The 18,624-nt window shown below is 40.8% G+C and overlaps 1 protein-coding gene across 3 annotated transcripts in view; it reads right to left on the bottom strand.

Moving 5' to 3' along the window:
• Nucleotides 1–18,624, bottom strand: part of MYO16 (myosin XVI) — a 303,016-nt gene that overhangs the window by 41,846 nt on the left and 242,546 nt on the right. For all 3 annotated transcript variants that reach the window (XM_069883455.1, XM_069883453.1, XM_069883454.1), the window contains exons 29-31: nt 8,753–8,849; nt 3,612–3,858; nt 910–1,217 (exon numbers count right to left, since the gene is read on the bottom strand). In XM_069883455.1, the coding sequence (XP_069739556.1) occupies nt 910–1,217; nt 3,612–3,858; nt 8,753–8,849 (652 nt within the window). The remainder of the gene's footprint in view (nt 1–909; nt 1,218–3,611; nt 3,859–8,752; nt 8,850–18,624) is intronic.

An 18,624-nucleotide genomic window follows, 5' to 3' on the forward strand; every position in this document is an offset into this window, starting at 1 on the left:
CACAGAAAACCAAATCCACTACAGAGCTCCTTAAGCCACACTAGTTTAAAAATATATTGGACATCATTAATCTCTTCTTACAAAGAGCTTGAACAAGCAAGGAAGAGGTTAAGAAAAATGGACCTGTATCTAATGAACTGGACAGGAGAACAGTGATGATTTTGCAAGAGGGAACTGCAAAGGGTTTCAATCCATTGTACGCAGGATTAGAGAATGGTTCTACATAGCTTTAAACTCAACCTGAAGGATCTTCCCTGATAAGCCTAGAGGATTCTTTACACAAAGCATGACAAGTCACGCTTGTCAAGGAAAAGCAGAACGCATTCTACTCATTCATTTAGAGGGCAAAGGAGAATAGAATGACTGAACTTAAAACTGCTCTGTATGCACTGTAATGCATTGAGATACTTTGGGACTTCCATAGCACTTTCCTTCTAAGCAAAAAAAAATCACTATAAGCAAGTTATGGCACAAACATAACCCCTTGAATGCATAAGTTATTCATGTGAACATAGAGAAGGAGTAGGAAAAAGAATGTTGAACTTGATGCGATTCAAGATTCAAGCATTCTCTGCTAGCGCTAAAGATACTCTAACATACAGTTTAAAAGGTGAAATCAAATGGTCAGTGGGGTAGAATAGCTCGAGTCAACAGAGATAATTTGTTTCTAGAGGGAGTTCGGCAAATAAGTTTTAGTTGTTGATAAACTAGGCAATTAAAACACATGAGTAGTATTTGCTGATTTGGAAACAAATGACAAATGGGCTAATTTTATTTACTGCCACTGAAGTATTCCAGGGAAGCGGGACTTTTCAAGGGCGCTTGACTGTGTTTAAAAGGATCAAAGTGAAAAGAATAAATCAATAACCTAGAGTAACGTTTGTGCCTGTTTCTGCCTTTATGCCTAACCTTCATTAGCGGTTTCCTTAGAAGCTGCCGACAAGCAAGCGCTAACAGCCTCGTACGAAGCGCTCAGTCGTGTGTTGGGGTCCCTCTTTGGTTTGGGAGGAGGCTGTTTCCGTGGTGATGGCAGGTTATTGCTCTCATCCATGCTGAACACCGAGTGCAGGGAGGGGGATCTGATGGATGACCCAGCCGCCGAATGTACCAAGCTGTCCACGGCCATAGGGATGGGGACGGAGCTGGAATGAAAGTGCTTAGGCGTTCGACAGCCGGCGAAGCTGTCCTCGGAGACCTTCCCACCCTTGTCTTCAGCTCTGAAATCACAGCAAAGAGGCCCAGATGCATTATTCAAGCGATAACAATGAACCTCTTCATGCAAACATAACGACAGCTTTTCGGTAAACAATCTCCCAACTCCCCCGCTGCGTCGAGGGGATGTGTCTAGTAATCTTCTGACAAACAAATCCAGATCAAGCTGCTAGCTTTCTTCCATTTCCTGTTTCATGATAAATCAGGACACTGGCCCTTTTTTTTCACACAAACGCAGCCTTCATTAGGCAGTTTCATATTGTTGACCAGCCATTCACTGAAGGAATTGTTCACACTTTGATTGTTACACACAATCAAAAGCTGGGTTTTCAATCTGAATGATAATTTCTGGGAAATCCACTTTAATAGAAAGTTACTGAGGCAGCAAATGCTTAGCTTTTATCATTATTTTATAAAAAGACAACTAGAAATTCTATTTAGATAATGCAAATCTTTAAATATTAGATGACCTTATTTTAACCACCTACATTGGCTGCTCAAAAAATTCCACTCAGATATCTATATATCTTCCTGTTTAAGCTTAATTATTAGTTGCCATTTAATCACATTAATTATTACATTACACTTATTTATTTAAATCGCAATTGTTGAGTTTTTCTTATTCCATTTTTTTCTTGTTTCAATACACATTAAGACATCATGTTTATCAGTTGCTTCCAACAAACTGACTTTTAACAAAAACTCTTCTGACATTTTATTCCTCCCAAAACCAAGAAGTTGAAAGCCTTTTTTGCTTAGAGTCATAATTTATTAGATAGATTATTTCTATACTGCCGTTTTGCAAATAAATCCCTGAGCATATTTTTTAAATTGTATTTCTGCATGGCAAATCACCAGCAGAGCTGGAATTCATGTACAGGATATAACCAGCTGCCCATGTAGTAAATGAAATAGCTAAAGATGAAAGCATGGTGCTCAGTGGATAATTTGTTTTCACTGTAATGTTTAATTACAGTCTTTCCTACAAAGGCATTTCCTCCAATATGTAATCACTGGGATATTTGAAGCTAATTAAGCAGATGCACTGCCATTTTCACTTTAATAAAAGTCACTGACAAAAGCAATGAAAGCAAAGGGAGTTCTTCTGGACGAAAACCAGGTTCCTATGGAAAAATAAATATTTGTATGTCCAGCAACTTGTAGATACATTCCTGCAATCCCTATAACACATACCTATCAACTGCAAATGTTACCACTGCCCATACAGGTGTCTAAGATGAAAGAGATTGGGGATCCAGTTCCTAGCAAAAGGCTATCAAATATTTGCTGGATTTGCAAAATACACGCTCCTGAAAGCTCTGATGGGAGTTAAAGAGAAAAATGTTTCCCTGTGTCTAAAAAAGAGGAGTGTATTCTCCTCACAGTCACAGAATTATAGAATAGCTTGGGTTGGAAGGGAGACCATCTAGTTCCAACCCCTTACCATGGGCAGGGGTACCTCCCACTAGATCGGGCTGCCCAAGACCCCATCCAACCTGGCCTTGGACACCTCCTGGGATGGATGGGGCAGCCACGAATTCCCTGGGCAACCTGGGCCAGTGCCTCACCACCCTCATTGTGAAGAAATTCTTCCTTATGCGTAGTCTAAATCTGACCCTCTCCAGTTTAAAGCCATTCCCCCTATTCCTATCACTACAAGGCTTTCTAAAAAGTCTCTCTCCAGCTTTACTGGAGCCTCTTCAGGTACTGGAAGGTCGCTCTAAGGTCTCCTCGGAGCCTTCTCTTCTCCGTGCTGAACAACCCCAACTCTCTTGGCCTGTTCTTATATGGGAGATGCTCCAGCCCTCAGATCATAATTGTAGCCTCCTCTGGACCCTCCTCTGAACAATCAATCTAATTCAGTGCATAATGAGGATTGCTTGGTCTGGACTTCACCGGATTTTAATGCCTTCCAAGGTGCTTTTCATCATCTTGGCAAGTTCATACAATCATAGGATCACATAAAGCTCGTTTGGAAGGGACTTTAAAGATCATCCAGTTCCAACCCCCATGCCCCAGGCAGGGACAGATTTCCCAGTGCAGGATTATTCAATTAGAAGAACTTTTATTTTGCTTGGCTCATTTCATGAAAGTTCAACTCTAATCTCTTTAAATTAAAAATATTTCTGTAAAAAAGAAATGTCTCAGAGATTTGAGTAAGTCCCTATAAAGCTCAGTGTCCCCTCAACAGGATATAAGGGGTGTCCTTAAGTTTCCAAACTTCATGTCTTTATCAGCACAGAAAAAAAATAGTGTCTGAAATTGATTTGTGTTGAGTATAGACTTAAGAATCTTCTTGCAATTCCTCAGTCATTTATGTGACTTTCTAAGCAGGGGAGGAAACCACTAAGATAGAATAAATGCTTTAATTCTTCATAGAAGATGTTTCCTCATCTTACCTTTTGTGTCCTTCTTCTGGTCTGTTTCTAGCCTCTAACTTTTCTCGGTGATAAGCAGCGTTCATCTCATTGCGAAGCCGGTCATTTTCCCGAGCAATGTCAGAAGCATTTTGAATGACCAAGGCATCATATGTTTTCAACCCCATATCCTCGACGTTCTGCAAGAAGCTTTTGATTGAGGTGACTTCTTGCTGCTTGATGCTCATCTTCTGTAGCAGGCGCTGGCGAGCTAGAAATCCTCTTACAACTACCATAACAAGGAAAAAATATGGATCGAAGGAAGACAACTCATTAATTAGTGAATAACTTTATATTACTGTGTGTTCAGCTGTAAACATGAGCAAAGAAGTGCAGTCAAGGTCTTGAGCAAAGAAGTGCATTCAAGGTCTTGAGCAAAGAACAAAAGAAATGTGACAACGTATGATCATAGAATCATTGAATTGATGGGTTGGAAAAGACCTTTGAGATCATCAAGGCCAACCATACCTGTCCATGAAACCATATCCCTAAGCACTTCATCTCCCCTGACTTTTAATTCCCTCCAGAGATGGAGACTCAAGCACCTCCCTGGGCAGCCTCTGCCACGGCCACAGAATCCTTTTGGTGAAGAATTTTTTCCTAATGTCCAATCAGAACCTCCCCTCATGCATCTTGAAGCCATTCCTTCTCATTCTATCATCTACCACTTGAGAGAAGAGACCAACACCCACCTCTCCACAACCTCCTTTCAGGTAGTTGTAGACAGTGATAAGGTCTCCCCTCAGCCTCCTTTTCTCCAGGCAAAACAAGCCCAGTTCCATCAGCTGCTCCTTATAAGACTTTTTCTCCAGCCCCTTCACCAGTTTCATTGCCCTCCTCTGGACGTGTTCCAGCACCTCGATGTCCTTCTTCTAGTGAGGGGCCCAATACTGAACACGGTATCCAAAGTGCCGATAATAAATAACATACTAAAATAGAGCTCTTTCTGTTTTCTACTATCAGTGTAAAAAACGACATAGTGATAGTAAATTCATTCATAAATTTGAGCTATAACAAATCAAAATGCTTATTTTCACTAAACAGTATTTTTTATGACATTACTGCTGGAGACACAGACGTATGCTGCAGGTTGTGAAACTTATGATTGGACATGATGATGGCAAAGCTCTTTTCCAACCAGGTGATTTGCACTGCAAAGGTCAAAAGGTCACTTCTTTCAAAAGAAAATCCTGAATAAATTATTAATACACTGCCCCTCTGTTCCTCTCTTGTCAGACCTCATCTGGAGTATTGTGTCCAGTTCTAGAATCCTCAACATATGAAGGAGATGGAGCTGTTAGAATGGGGCCAAAGGAGGCTACAAGGATAATCTGAGGGCTGGAGCGCCTCCCATACGAGGACAGGCTGAGAGAGTTGGGGTTGTTCAGCCTTTAGAAGAGAAGGCTCCAAGGAGACCTTAGAGCAACCTTCTAATACCTGAAAGGAGGCATCCAAGAAAGCTGGGGAGGGACTGTTTACAAAGGCTGGTGGTGATAGGATGTGGGGGGATGGGTATAAACTGGAGAGGAGCAGATTTAGACTAGATATAAGGAAGAATTTCTTCACGATGAGACTGGTGAGGCACTGGAACAAGTTGTCCATGGAAGTTGTGGATGCCCCATCCCTGGAGGTGTTGAAGGCCAGGTTGGATGGACCCTTGAGCAGCCTGATCTAGTGGGAGGTGTCCCTGCCCATGTCAGGGGCTTTGAACTGGATGGGCTTTAAGGTCCCTTCCAACCCAGTCTATTCTATGATTCTATGAATGCAGTGGGAATTAAATGATTGTTTGCTTCTGCTCAGCTTAAAAAGTGCTTTGAATATTCTGGTGTGCCTACAAAAAATCAAAACTGAGATGAGCTTCTTAAAGATGCTTAAAGACCTTTCGTTGCTCGTTTCCTTGCAGTAAAAGCAATCAGATTAATTTAATGCACATTTGTCAAATGTATCTGTCACGTCATGTCTGCATTTTTTAGGATAAAAATTTCACCTGCGTTGCATCAGCTTTATGTATTGATTAGGCCTATTTTTCACATTCTTTGTCAGCCTTGTATCGGGGGATGATTTTGGTGTATTTCCCATGCAGCTGTACTATTTCCTATGAACATTCTTTACAACAAATTCTACTTAACCTAAATATTCTCAGTTTCCAGAGGTATCCACTTGATCAGAAACACAAGGCACGGGGACCTCTAAGGCCATGATAAAGAGCAACAGAGCTGATGAAGAGGCTGGAGAACAAGTTTTGTGAAAGGTGGCTGAGGGACCTGGGGTTGTTTAACCTGGAGAAGAGGAAGCTGAGGGGAGACCTTATCACTGCCTACAACTACCTGAAAGGAGGTTGTAGTGAGGTGGGTGTTGGTCTCTTCTCCCAAGTGACAGGTGATAGGATGAGAAGGAATGGCTTCAAGTTGCACAAGGAGAGGTTTAGATTGGATATCAAGAAAAATTTCTCCACCAAAAGGCATCTGAGGCACTAGAAGAGGCTGCCCAGGGAAGTGGCTGCGTCCCCATCCCTTGAAAGATTTAGAAGACAGATAGATGAAGTGCTCAGGGATATAGTTTGGTGGACATGTACTATTCGACTTGATGATCTCAAATGCCTTTTCCGACCAAGCGATTCTGTGATTCCATGGTTCTATGATCTCGAATAACTGCTGTATAGTTCAAAAGGAAGAACTTGGTCTATAATTAATCACTTGTTGCCTAAGATATTGATTTTCAGTACAAATTACATGTATCAAACATAAGTCAAACTTCATCATTGCCTGTTATAGTTACTCTCATTCTGATCATTGAAAGGTTTTTCATAAGTGAAGTCAGCAGGCAATAAACTGCATAAGACGTTGGTTCATGTTTGGGGGGAAAATACTGAAAATGTTAATATTAAGACTGGAAGGTAGAAAAATGCTAAAATGCATTAGACCTTTATAACAATGTAATTAAATTTCGGTCTTAGGAGCACTGCAGAACAGCATAAAGTGACAAAGATTCAAGATGAATTAATCTAAAGGAAAAATGTAAACAGTGAATGAAACTATTAGTATTCCATGAATGTAAAACATCTTTAACATTCCAACCCAAACTATTCTATGATTCTTTGTATGACTGTGTGGTTCTATGGTTTACACTTTCATAATCAAAAGAAGCCGTGCCATTTTCAATGCCTTTAGTTACATTCTATAAAATCTGACTCCTTAAAACTTTAAAGCACTTACTCAATTTAGTTGAAAAGGAAATTATAGTATAGTTATTTGTTAACAATTTGGTAAAAATATTCACATTGGATACACACATAACTGCTTCTGAATTCGTAGTGTTGCTGTTGCAAAGGTGATGAATACATGCATAGAACATTATCAACATTTCACTACTTGCAGGTATGAAAAAAATCAAAAGAGCTTAATAATAAAAAATTGTTCCCTCGCTTCCAGTATTTTCTTTAAACTTATCTGCTGCAGCGCAGACAGGGTATTTGACAAGTTGTTAAGCAATAAATTCTGGATGACTTTGGAAAGAGAAAAAAGCCTGTATTTTAAAATAACATTTTTACAAGTGTGTGTATACGTGTGTACTTTCACCTTGACAAACAAAAGCGTTGGTAATGCCACTAAGGTTGGTTAGGAAAAGGAAACAGAGGTCACTCCTCTAGTAGGATTGCTAGCAAGCATGAAGATTGCAGAGTAGCCCACTCAGTTGGTCTATTAAAATGATACCTAGTACCACCAGCTTTAGCATTTAGGGACTGTACAGTTACTCAGAATAACACTGTAATCAAAATTGAGATGTTTTAAAAGAAACGTTCAGCAAAGTTTTGTCAGTAAGGGTTGGCAGAAATACACCTCTTTGCACACATTTTCATGAAATGAGTAGTTCAGGATTTCATTATAAGATGGACATTGCAGCATATTTTCTTCTCAATGAGAACATTTCATAGACTCATAGAGTAGTTTGAGTTGGAAGGGATCTTAAAGATCATCCAGTTCCACCCCTCCTGTGATGGGCAGGGACACCTCCCACTAGATGAGGCTTCCCAAGGCTCATCCAACCTGGCCTTCAACACCTCCAGGGATGGGGCAGCCACAACTTCCCTGGGCAGCCTGTTCCAGTGCCTCACCACCCTCATGGTGAAGAAATTCCTCCTTAAGTCCAGTCTAAATCTATCCCTCTCCAGTTTATATGCATTGCCCCTCATCCTATCAGTACAAGCCTTTGTAAAAAGTCCCTCCCCAGCTTTCTTGGAGGCCCCCATCTAAGGGTGCTTTACATTTTAGTGTAGGGTTGTATTAAAGTACTCTGCACTTTCTTACTTGTTGTGAAGAAGAGATAGTTAAAATTAAAGTCGTTTATATATTCTTAAGTCTGCAATAATATGTATCTGACCAAAAAAATATCCAAGATAAATCTTCGTCTTTTTAATTGCCTTTAAAAAGGTGATAATAGAAACTGTTACAGACATCAGCCAATTAGATAAATAATGCATTGTGTGAAGGAAGCTTCTTCAAACAAAGTAATATTCACATTTTCAGCAGCTATTCGAGATTTTGATAGTAAATGGAACAGAAGGAACAGAAAATCAGGAGGCAGCAGATAATACCTCCTTTTACAACTGTGCCAAAAAATGTCAGTGTGACCTTAGTAAAAATGCAGTTATAAAAGGGAGAAAAAAAATGCCTAAACACAAAAATCTAGCAGTCATATGAAAGTTGTAAGAAAAAAGGGAGGGGGGGAGAAGACAACTATACATATTGAATTATTAGTTTTGTTTTCACTCTCAACCCATTTGAACACATGGAACAGTATTTGATTTGCAGCAAGAAGTTGTAGGTGATATTAATGCCTTGAAAAATCACCAAATATGCTTTAAAAAGCAAGTATTTTAGATCCTCTAAATTTTAGTTGCAGTCAACAGTTTGCCATAAAAATATCTTTGAGAGACAGAGAGTGCAAGCATCATCAATTTTAATATCACCTAAAATAAAATCAGTTATGTGGAAATATGTCTGTAGGGAAATGTATAAAAACTATAGGAAAACTATTCAAGGAGGAGAACATTTTTTTGCTCTGCAATACTCTGCTCAGTGTACAAAGCAAGATCTCAGGAAAACTTGTTCTGTAATTGTTACCTTTTTGGCAGGTTATAATTTTCTTCTGAAGCTGAAGGCACAAATCGTTGAGATGGTCAGCTTGCCAGTACTTAAGAAACACTTTTCGGACTCCTATCTAGAATACAAACAGCAGGAAAACATTCACCATCAACAAAAAAAGGCTAAAAGGATGACAGGTAAATAACAATAATACATATACAATCCAGCTAAGGGTTTACATGAGATCTGTAATTTAAGAACATTATAATGCCAGTACTTTTATAAAATAGAATCCTAGAAATATAGAAGAGTTTGCCTTGGAAGGGACCTTAAAGGCCATCCAGTTCCAACAACCCATGGGCAGGGACACCTCCCACTAGATCAGGCTGCTCAAGGCTCCATCCAACCTGGGCTTCAACACCTCCAGGGATGAGGCAGCCACTGCTTCTCTGGGCAACCTGCTCCAGAGCCTCCCCAACCTCATTGTGAAGAAATTCCCTCTTATGTCTAGCCCCTCTCCAGCTTATCCCCATTGCCCCTCTTCCTATCACTACAAGCCTTTGTGAACAGTCCCCCTCCAGCTTTCCTGTAGCCCCTTCAGGTACTGGAAGGTCACTCTAAGGTCTCCTCGGAGCCTTCTCTTCTCCAGGCTGAACAACCCCAACTCTCTCAGCCTGTCCTCGTATGGGAGGTGCTCCAGCCCTGTGATCATCCTTGCAGCCTCCTCTGGCCCTGTTGCAACAGCTCCATATCCTTCTTAGGTTGAGGAATAACTTGGTTGAATAAAAAATCTACTTGGAAAATACAAGCAAGCTGTCAGGCACAGTCCCCATCCAGTTTCAAAAACGTCCAGACCAACCACTATAATCTTCAAGTTAAATACAGGTTAGGGGGAAAACAGCCTTTGGGATGTAATTATGCTAATGTGTTAGACAACATAACAGAAAATAAGTTTTAACTTGCATGAAATGGGTACGTGGGCAAAGTGAAAGGTAGCAGGTCATAAACCCACGTGGAGCAGAAAATGGTAACAGTTAGCTGTCATTTGTGGAGTAGAAGAATTTAGCCCAAGTTGGAATATGAGAGAAACTCCCTGCCCTTACTGAGATTGAATCCCAACCTTCAGTAAAATTATGAAATCTAGTTCCTAGCCTTGCCTTCCTGAACCTGTGCTGCAGGTTTCCTTCTAGAATCAGCTCTAAGAAGTTAGAGAAAGAGGGACTGATTAGTGAAGAATCATCTCCTTTGTGTTGGGGGTGCTGATTGATGAGAAGTTTGACATGCTCTTATTGATGTACTCTCATCCTCATTTTCTTGACCAGTGACTCCCAATAATTTTTGACTTTTCTTTCAAAATTCTCTCTTTTCCTTGTTGTCTTAGCACTCTGACTTTCTTCTTCACCCGCCATCTGTTCTGAAGTCTGCTTCTTTCCCAGAGTTTGCTAAGTTTCCTTAGGAATCTTTTGTTCTGCCCCTACTTCTTTTCCTCCTTATTTCTTCAAAACGTGCTACGAAAAGGTGGTTGATCACTTTATTCATTGAGGCTGCACCTGGAATCTGTGTTCAGTTTTGGGCCCCTCACTACAAGAAAGACATTGATGTGCTGGAGTAAGATGAAGCTGATGGAGAGGCTGGAGAACAAGCCTTATGAGATACAGCTGAGGGAACTGAGGTTGTTTAGCCTGGAGAAAAGGAGGGGACACCTTAACACTGTCTATAGCTACCTAAAAGAAGGTCATAGTGAGGTTGGTGTTGGTCTCTTCTCTCAAGTGACAAGTGAGAGGACAGGATGAAATGGCCTCAACTTGCACCAGGGGAGGTTCAGATTAGACACCAGGAAAAAATTCTTGACTGAAAGTGTTCTTAGGCACTGGCAGAGGCTGCCCAGGGAGGTCGCTGAGTCCCCATCCCTGGAGGTATTTAAAAGACAGGTATGTGAGGTGCTCAGGGATCTGCTTTAGTGGTGGACAGGAGTGGTTGGACTCTGTGATCTCAAACCAAGCAATTCTACGATACTATGATTCTTCAGTTTAAATCTAATTCTCTTCTACACTTCTAATCCTGTATCACCAACAAGGAAAACTTTCATGCTTACCCAGCAATCCATACCAATTTTCTCCTCTCTACCCAACAAGCTCTATTTTTGTGCTTTCAACTTCCTTTCAGGACACCAGAACTCCACCTTGATTTCTCCCATCACAGCCACTCTGTCACTGAAGTCTATGAATTCTTTAATAACTGAATATCAAATGACTATTTTGTCCATCCATCCATCAAAACATGTATTGAACTTTTCTTATTACTAGCTTTGGCTATTAAACCCTCCATCTTCTCGCTCACATCACCTTAAATCCAGAATTCTTCCGTAAGAAAAACTGAATTATTCATATTGTTAGCTGTAATTAAATTATCAGTAGTTATTATAATAACCATTTGGATCTCAGTAGCTCTTGGACAACAAAAGCCTAGATACAAATACTTAATAAAATTATATTCTTCTACTCTGATTATATTTTCTCTTTATAATCCACTTTTCCTTTTCACAAACCCTCTATATCACATTGGAGCCTTTTTTCCCTGTCTCATGTCTATGTCAAATCATCTACATCTTCCTCATTTCTGTCTTTCTCTCTCCATTCCTCAAAATGCTTGTTTCTCCCCTTAATTTCTACTAGAAGTCTCTAAAGAATTCCTTTTCACTAGGGCAATATTATGGTACTCTGACAGGAAAAAGAGGATGAAAATTACATTTTGAAAACTTAAAGCCTTGATCACCAGGAATATCCATGTCAAAGTTAACATTCCCAAACATAAGAAGGCTATGGAACTGTTGGAATGGGTCTGGAGAAGGCCATGAAAATGATAAGAGGGCTGGAGAACCTCTGCTATGAGGACAGGCTGAGAGAGTTGGGGTTGTTCAGCCTGGAGAAGGCTCCTGGGAGACCTCCGAGCAGCCTTCCAGTACCTGAAGAGGCCTCCAAGAAAGCTGGGAAGGGACTTTTTAGAAGAGCATGGAGTGATAGGACAAGGGGGGATGGCTCTAAATTGGAAAGGGAAAGATATAAATTAGACATTAAGAAGCTTCATGGAAGCTGTGGCTGCCCCATCCCTAGAGGTGTTCAAGTCCAGGTTGGATGGGACCTTGGGCAGCCTGGTCAAATTGAAGGCCTCTCTGCTCATGTCAGGGGGGTTGGAATTGGAAGATCTTTAAGGTCCCTTCCAACCCAAACTATTCTATAATTCTCTGATTCTATGATTTATTGTGGAGTCACGAAGCTGCCTAGTGGACATGCAAAGCATTAGTGCTCTTTTCTCCTGTCCCACACTCTAGAGGAAACATAAATGGAGTGGTTGTGGTATCACTTACGCTATGAACTTCATTAGCAGAAGCCTACTGAAATTTTTAAGTGAATGAAGAAATAGAAAATGTCAATATAAATTCATTTTTACAAACAGATAAAAGCTGTTTATAGATTTTACGTCATATGTCAGGTCTATGGAGAGCAGAGCTCTAGACAGAAGTATGTATAGAAGAAACTGCTACAACCCATTTGATGATGCTAGTATGGCTGGAGATCTGTGTTGCTCAGCATTTGAACTTAATCTGATACCCTCTAAAAGTGATCAAGAACTAGCTCGTCTCTCTGCCCTCTGTATCGTTCTGGTGTTCGGCAAAAGCAATAATGCTGAAAAATGTTGGAATTTCATATGCCAGATATCAAAACAGTGTTTGAGGCTGCTGCCTGTCTTCATTCTGCTCTTTTCTCTAATCACAAAACGTTTCCTGCTTGCCTAGGGGGGAGAAAAAGGTTAAAATGTTCATCCACTAAAGCACTCACTTTTCAACACTTTCTGGACTACAAAGTGCTCTCATGTGAGTCTGAAATTTTCGTGTCATTCAGACTCCTGCAAAAGTAAACCATCTGTGAATTACAGTCATAGTTATTTTAATTAGGAAAGCATTAGGGTTTTAAATGTTATTTTTCAAAATGACACATTTTTTTAAAGATTAAGTAAAATTGTCATTGATGACTACCAAAGCTTCAAGCCTCTCTTTTTTTTTTTTTTTCTTTTTTCCTGGGTGGAAGAAGAAAGAATGGGAGGGAGCTGTTCTTTCTCTCTTTCTTCTCCTTCTTTTTATTTTTTTTATCTTATAGAAAGGGTGTAGGATGTAGAAGTACAGACATTCAAAACTATGGAATGGATGCAGAGATGGTGTGTAGGTGGCATGGAGGCAGTATTAGCTCATACTTAATAGGTGTCAAGGGAATCTGTAAAGCTGTTCTTTAGTTTAAAAAAGGCAATTTGTGGGAGTGCTGTGTGTTTCTGGCAGTACTTTCAAAATAGCTACCTACAAAAGGCAGAGAACTATAATCTAATGATATTTTACACAATGACACACATTTTCACAGTGCATTAATGAAATGTAGGGGAAAAAAAGCCTTAAACCTATTGTAAAAACGCGTCTTTTTTGCAGTGTATACGTCTGCAAGAATATAAGAGCAAACACATTTACAGTGTACTGATTTCTTACAAGGACCAAAATGTTATTTTCAAAGCCTTACTCTTTCTCTGCTGTATTTGTTAGCTTTTCTTCACACCTTTTGAGTCCTCTTTTGTCTTTGGCAAACCGATGACCTTTCACGGTGGTAGATACTGAATAAACCTACAGTTTAGCACAGCTTATGTGCGTCCTTAATATAAAGTAAGTGAACAGTCCAGTATTCATATTAAGCGTTCATGGAAGTGCTTGTCAGCAGTTGGAATGAGAAAAGGAAGAAAAATAGTCCTTCCTTTTTCAAAAACCAAACAAGACTCACAGTTTTTGCACTTGTGAATAGACAAAAAGGACTACTCGATAGGAAAGGAGGAGATCAAGAAATATAAGATGCTTATAAGAAATTCTCAGAGGAGGAAACCCTTCCCCAGTTTAATCTCATGGGACTTACTGGACCTATCACTCTAGGCTTTCAAGTTTTGATAAATAGGGGTTACAACAAAAGAAATAACACAAAAGCGTCTCTCTGTGTGAACTGAGAAATACAGACAAGAGTCAACAGGTTCAGCAATGGCAGAGAAAGTAAACTGAGGTAGAAGACTGGAAAACTAAATCCAGACAAATAAGGGATGAACACCAGGACAAAATACGAAGCGAAGTATCTAGAAATAGAAAAAAAGAGAAGAAAACAAGAGAAAAGTGTGAAGACAGATACAAAGGGTGGGTTGGGGAGAGGCATTGAAAGAGGTATAGAGATATGAAAGATCTGGATGCAAAAGATATTAGAAAAAAAATAAAGAGCTTGGAATACTAGTAAACACTATCAAACTCCACAAGGTCGATGTGAGTCCAGAGAAGAGCAACAAAGCTGGTGAGGGGGCTGGAGAACAGGCCTTATGAGGAACAGCTGAGAGAGCTGGGGTTGTTTAGCCTGGAGAAGAGGAGGCTGAGGGGAGACCTCATTGCTCTCTACAACTACCTGAAAGGAGGTTGTAGAGAGGAGGGTGCTGGGCTCTTCTCCCAAGTGACAGGGGACAGGACGAGAGGGAATGGCCTCAAGCTCCGCCAGGGGAGGTTTAGGCTGGACATTAGGAAAGAATTTTTCACAGAAAGGGTGATTGGGCACTGGAACAGGCTGCCCAGGGAGGTGGTTGAGTCACCTTCCCTGGAGGTGTTTAAGGCACAGGTGGATGAGGTGCTGAGGGACATGGTTTAGTGTTTGATAGGAATGGTTGGACTCGATGATCCTGTGGGTCTCTTCCAACCTGGTTATTCTGTGATTCTGTGATTCTGTGAAATAATGGGACAAAAATGTAATAGAACAACGAAATTTTGCTGACATAATCTAAAGTAGGAGGGAAATAAACACACTGGTGTTTTAATCTTTTACCCTTACTCTGGAAACACCTCCTGGGATTTTTTTTGTTTAAAATGTGATCTTCATAATTCCCAGAGGAGGGCCATGAAGGTGGTAAGAGGGCTAGAACATCCCTGCTATGAGGACAGGCTGAGAGAGTTGGCATGTTCAGCCTGGAGAAGAGAAGGCTCCATGGAGACCTTAGAGCATTGTTCCAGTACCTGAAGGGGGCTACAAGAAAGATGAGGAGGGACTGTTGACAAGGACATGGAGTGATAAGATGTCAGAGGGAGTGGCTTTAAAAAGGAATGGGGAATGTTTAGATTGGACATTAGGAACAAATTCTTGGCAATGAGGGTGGTGAGGCACTGGCACAGGTTGTCCAGGGAAGTTGTGGATGCCTCATCCCTGGAGGTGGTCAAGGCCAGATTGGATGGGGCTCTGGGCAGCCTGATCTAGTGGGAGGTGTCCCTGCCCATGGCATGGGGGTTTGAATTGGATGATCTTTGAGATCCCTTCCAACCCAAACCATTCTATGTTTCTATGGTCAATGACATCTCTGTCTCTCTCCAGGCTGAACAATCTCAACTCTCTCAGCCTGTCTTCCTAGCAGAGGTGCTCCAGCCTTCTAATCACCTTCGTGGCCTCCTCTGGACCCATTCCAACAGCTCCATATCCTTCTTATGTTGGGAAGTCCAGACCTGGACACAGGTCCCCCAGTGGGGTGTCCCAAGAATGAAGTACAAGGGGGAGAATTCCCTCCCTCGACCTGCTGGCCGCATTTCTTGTGATGCAGCCCAGGATACAGTTGGCTGCAAACACACTTTGGTGGCTCATGTTGCCTTTCCTATCAATTAGCATCCCAAGTCCTCCACAAGGCTGCTTACAATTATATTGTCCCCGAGCCTATATTGAAACTGTGGATCATTCTGCTTTACACGGAGCAGCCAGAACTTCCACTCAATATATCTCTAAAATTACTGTATATAACCTTGCACCTTCTAACATTAATAGAAAAACTCTCACAGCCTTCTCCAGGAGTCAAACAAGTCTATTACTTTCACTGTGTCTGGAGTAGGAATGTTTTTATTTGATTTAGAAATCTGTTCTTCTCTTATATCCAGCGTGCTTAACAGTTAAAGCAAGTAGCTAAGCTTGTCATTATCAACTATATATTTAATCTGAAGTATAACTTATCTAGGTTGCGTGCAGAGTCGGGATGCAAAAACTGCTTTTCAACAGAAGTTCTGCACTTCTATAATTCTCATAGTAAAACTAAGCTCGTGCCTGAGACTGCAGGGTATGCCATCTTCAATGAAACAGCTATTTTGTTGTCATAGTGTAGTTATCTCCAGCTCAGCTTACCCATGTAACAGCAACATTTCATAAACCTATCAACACTTGCCTAATAAATACTTTCTCCTAACACAGAAGCTGCTGAATCAAGTACCAGACTTTGGCTTGCTGATAGTGTTTGCTCTTATGCTCTATTAACCAGTAGAAAATACACCAAAATTGGATTCACGTATTGGATCTTCTGCAGTTGTTCTCTATTTTTAAACAGGCTGCAGTATTTCCAAGAGGAGAAAGCACTTTTTCTGTGAGTAGACTCTGAGATTTGTTGGTTTTTTGGCTAATAAAACACTCTACAAACAGAACTTGCATGAGAAAAATAAATTACCAAGCTGAAAATAAATACAAAGAAACCATTTGCTTTACTCATGTTTTAGGCTCTTACTTCCAAACACTGATTTACTTTCCTCTCCTCCAAGTTAATATCACCTGAAAAAATGATGGTACATTATCAGAAGGAAGTTAAATAAAGTATCATCCAGATTCACTCAGACATGAAGTCATAGAATCATAGAATCGTTGAATAGTTTGGGTTGGAAGGGATCTTAAAGATCAGCCAGTTCCAACCCCAATGCCATGGGCAGGGACACCTCCCACCAGACTAGGCTGCTCAAGGCCCCGTCCAACCTTACCGTGGACACCTCCAGGGATGGGGCAGCAACAACTTCCCTGGACAACCTGTTCCAGGGCCTCACCACCCTCATGGTGAAGGAATTTCTCCTTATGTCTAGTCTAAATCTGCCCTTCTCCAGTTTAGACCCATTGCCCCTAGTCCTATCACTAGAAGTTTTCTTGTAGGTCCATTCAGGCATTGGAAAGTCACAATATATATATGTATATATACATATTTATATATTGGAAGTCCATATATTTCTTTTTTCCCCTCTAATGGAGAGGTTTTTGGCAACCTCATCATCTGATGATGGCATATGAGCAGGAAGCTGATTTCAGGTATGTGTTGTTTTCTTCCAGAATTCATCATCCTTGATGAGGATACTTGAGCTATCTATTATTTTGGTCAATTTACCTCCCCAAATCTGCAACATCTCTTCAAGGAAGCGCAGGTCACGGTGTTGGAGAAGACATTTTTTTTGACTTATTCATGAATCTCTGCATCAAATAGATTTTCAGTTCCAGCAGTGACTCATTCGAAGTAGTTACTGCTAGCAACGGTGACTGAATAAACTGGTTATATGTATAACCCTCTACTTGTTGGATGATTTTTAGTGATGCAGTACAGACGACTCCTTTCCTCTGCCTTTGAAAGTTGACGTCATTCTGGGTTCCTAATTCCTTTTTTCCTTCCCTTTCTTCATCCCCCCTTCTCCTTTTTAAATTTTTTCCTTCTTTTTTTTCAGAATCCTCTGCTGTAAAAGCATAAAGGAGGGCACCCATGACAACTGCAGATTGTATAAGCTTCCTCATTTAGATTGTTATTTAAAGTTCAACCTTCATGATTAGTCAAATGAATCAGAAAGATAATTGAGAGAAAGAGATTATGTGACACAGACATTAGTCACTACAGCTGATAGTTGGGTATATGGGTTTGTATCACCTGTACAAAACTTGCTGGTATCAAGCTTGTATTCACTGGGAATTTGTCTGTAAGAAATTTCCTGGACTTATGAACTTTTTCCTAGTTTTTTCTTCCACAATTATCATACTTCCATCTGTTTGTTATAGAATCATAGAATAGTTTGGGTTGGAAGGGACCTCAAAGATCATCCAGTTCCAAATCCCCTGCCATGGCCAGGGACACCTCCCACTAGATGAGGCTGCCCAAAGCCTCATATAGGTATATGTATATATATATATAAGTAATATATATATATATATTATACCTCTCTGTGGCTTGAAAAACTTGTAAAGAGAAGGTCATTCATTTTCTCTTGTTCCTTTCAGCTTAGTCTTTCGGCATGTATTTCTTAGTCACTGAGTGACAATGGTAAAATTCCCCCCCCCCCCAAATCCGCCTACTCCATTTGATTCATCGACCTCTCTGAAGAGGAAGGACAATGCCCTAGGTACTGCTGTAGATTTGTACACCTGATTTCTCCTGGTGTTAATGAAATTCTTGACTCAGAACCTCTAAAATCTGTTTGAGATCACGAGCTTCAGTCCTCTGCACAATGAAGATATTCTGTTTTGATATCTCCTTAAAGACCATCCAGTTCCAACCACCCTCCCATGGGCAAGAACAGTAGATCAGGCTGCCCAAGGCCCCATCCAACCTGGCCTTCAACATCTCCAGGGATGGGGCAGCCACAACTTCCCTCAGCAACCTGTGCCTGTGCTTCACCACTCTCATCATGAAGAAATTCCTCCTTATGTCTCATCTAAATCTGCCCCTCTCCAGTTTATCTCCATTGCCCCTAGTCCTATCACAACAAGATTTTGTAAAAAGTCTCTCCCCAGCTTTCTTGGAGCCCCCTTCAGGTACTGGAACATCACTCTAAGGTCTCCTTGGAGCTTTTATCTTCTCCAGGCTGAACAACCCCAACTTTCTCAGCGCGTCCTCGTATGGGAGGTGCTCCAGCCCTCTGATCATTTTGTAGCTTCCTCTGGACCCCTTCCTACAGCTCCATCTCCTTCTTATGTCAGGCATTCAAGAAATGGACAAAATACTCCACATAAGGTCTCCGAAGAGAGGAATAGAGGGGCAGAATCACCTCCCTCGCTCTTCTGGCCACGCTTCTTTTGATG

This window comes from Phaenicophaeus curvirostris, chromosome 1 (assembly GCF_032191515.1).
Source record: "Phaenicophaeus curvirostris isolate KB17595 chromosome 1, BPBGC_Pcur_1.0, whole genome shotgun sequence".
Lineage (NCBI taxonomy): Eukaryota > Metazoa > Chordata > Aves > Cuculiformes > Cuculidae > Phaenicophaeus > Phaenicophaeus curvirostris.